Source organism: Penaeus monodon, chromosome 34, assembly GCF_015228065.2.
Source record: "Penaeus monodon isolate SGIC_2016 chromosome 34, NSTDA_Pmon_1, whole genome shotgun sequence".
NCBI classification, from domain to species: Eukaryota; Metazoa; Arthropoda; class Malacostraca; order Decapoda; family Penaeidae; genus Penaeus; species Penaeus monodon.
The window spans coordinates 11,169,467-11,169,680 of record NC_051419.1 but is presented as its reverse complement, the minus strand read 5'-3'; the positions used below and the strand labels follow the sequence as shown (position 1 = coordinate 11,169,680).

The 214-nt window shown below is 62.6% G+C and overlaps 1 protein-coding gene across 1 annotated transcript in view; it reads left to right on the top strand.

The window, feature by feature from the left end:
• LOC119594815 (pseudouridine kinase-like) overlaps positions 1-214 on the top strand; it is a 10,581-nt gene extending 10,367 nt beyond the window's left edge. Inside the window, exon 3 of the mRNA XM_037943906.1 lies at positions 11-214. Coding sequence (XP_037799834.1) covers positions 11-214 — 204 coding nt within the window. The remainder of the gene's footprint in view (positions 1-10) is intronic.

The following is a 214-nucleotide window of genomic DNA, read 5'->3' as shown; positions in this document are numbered from 1 at the left end:
TGCGTTGCAGGGCGGCGCAGTACTCACGTGGGCGGGTGTGACTCGGTCGTGCACGGTCATGTCCCCGACGCCGAAGAGCGCCTCGCCGGCCTGGTCGAGCACCACGCAGTATAACGGCGGTGCTCGCACCGCGCACGCGCGCCAGCCCTCCGAGTTCCTGTGGCCAAAAGGCAATAAAGCAAAGCTATATAATTCTCGCCATTTCTCTCCATAG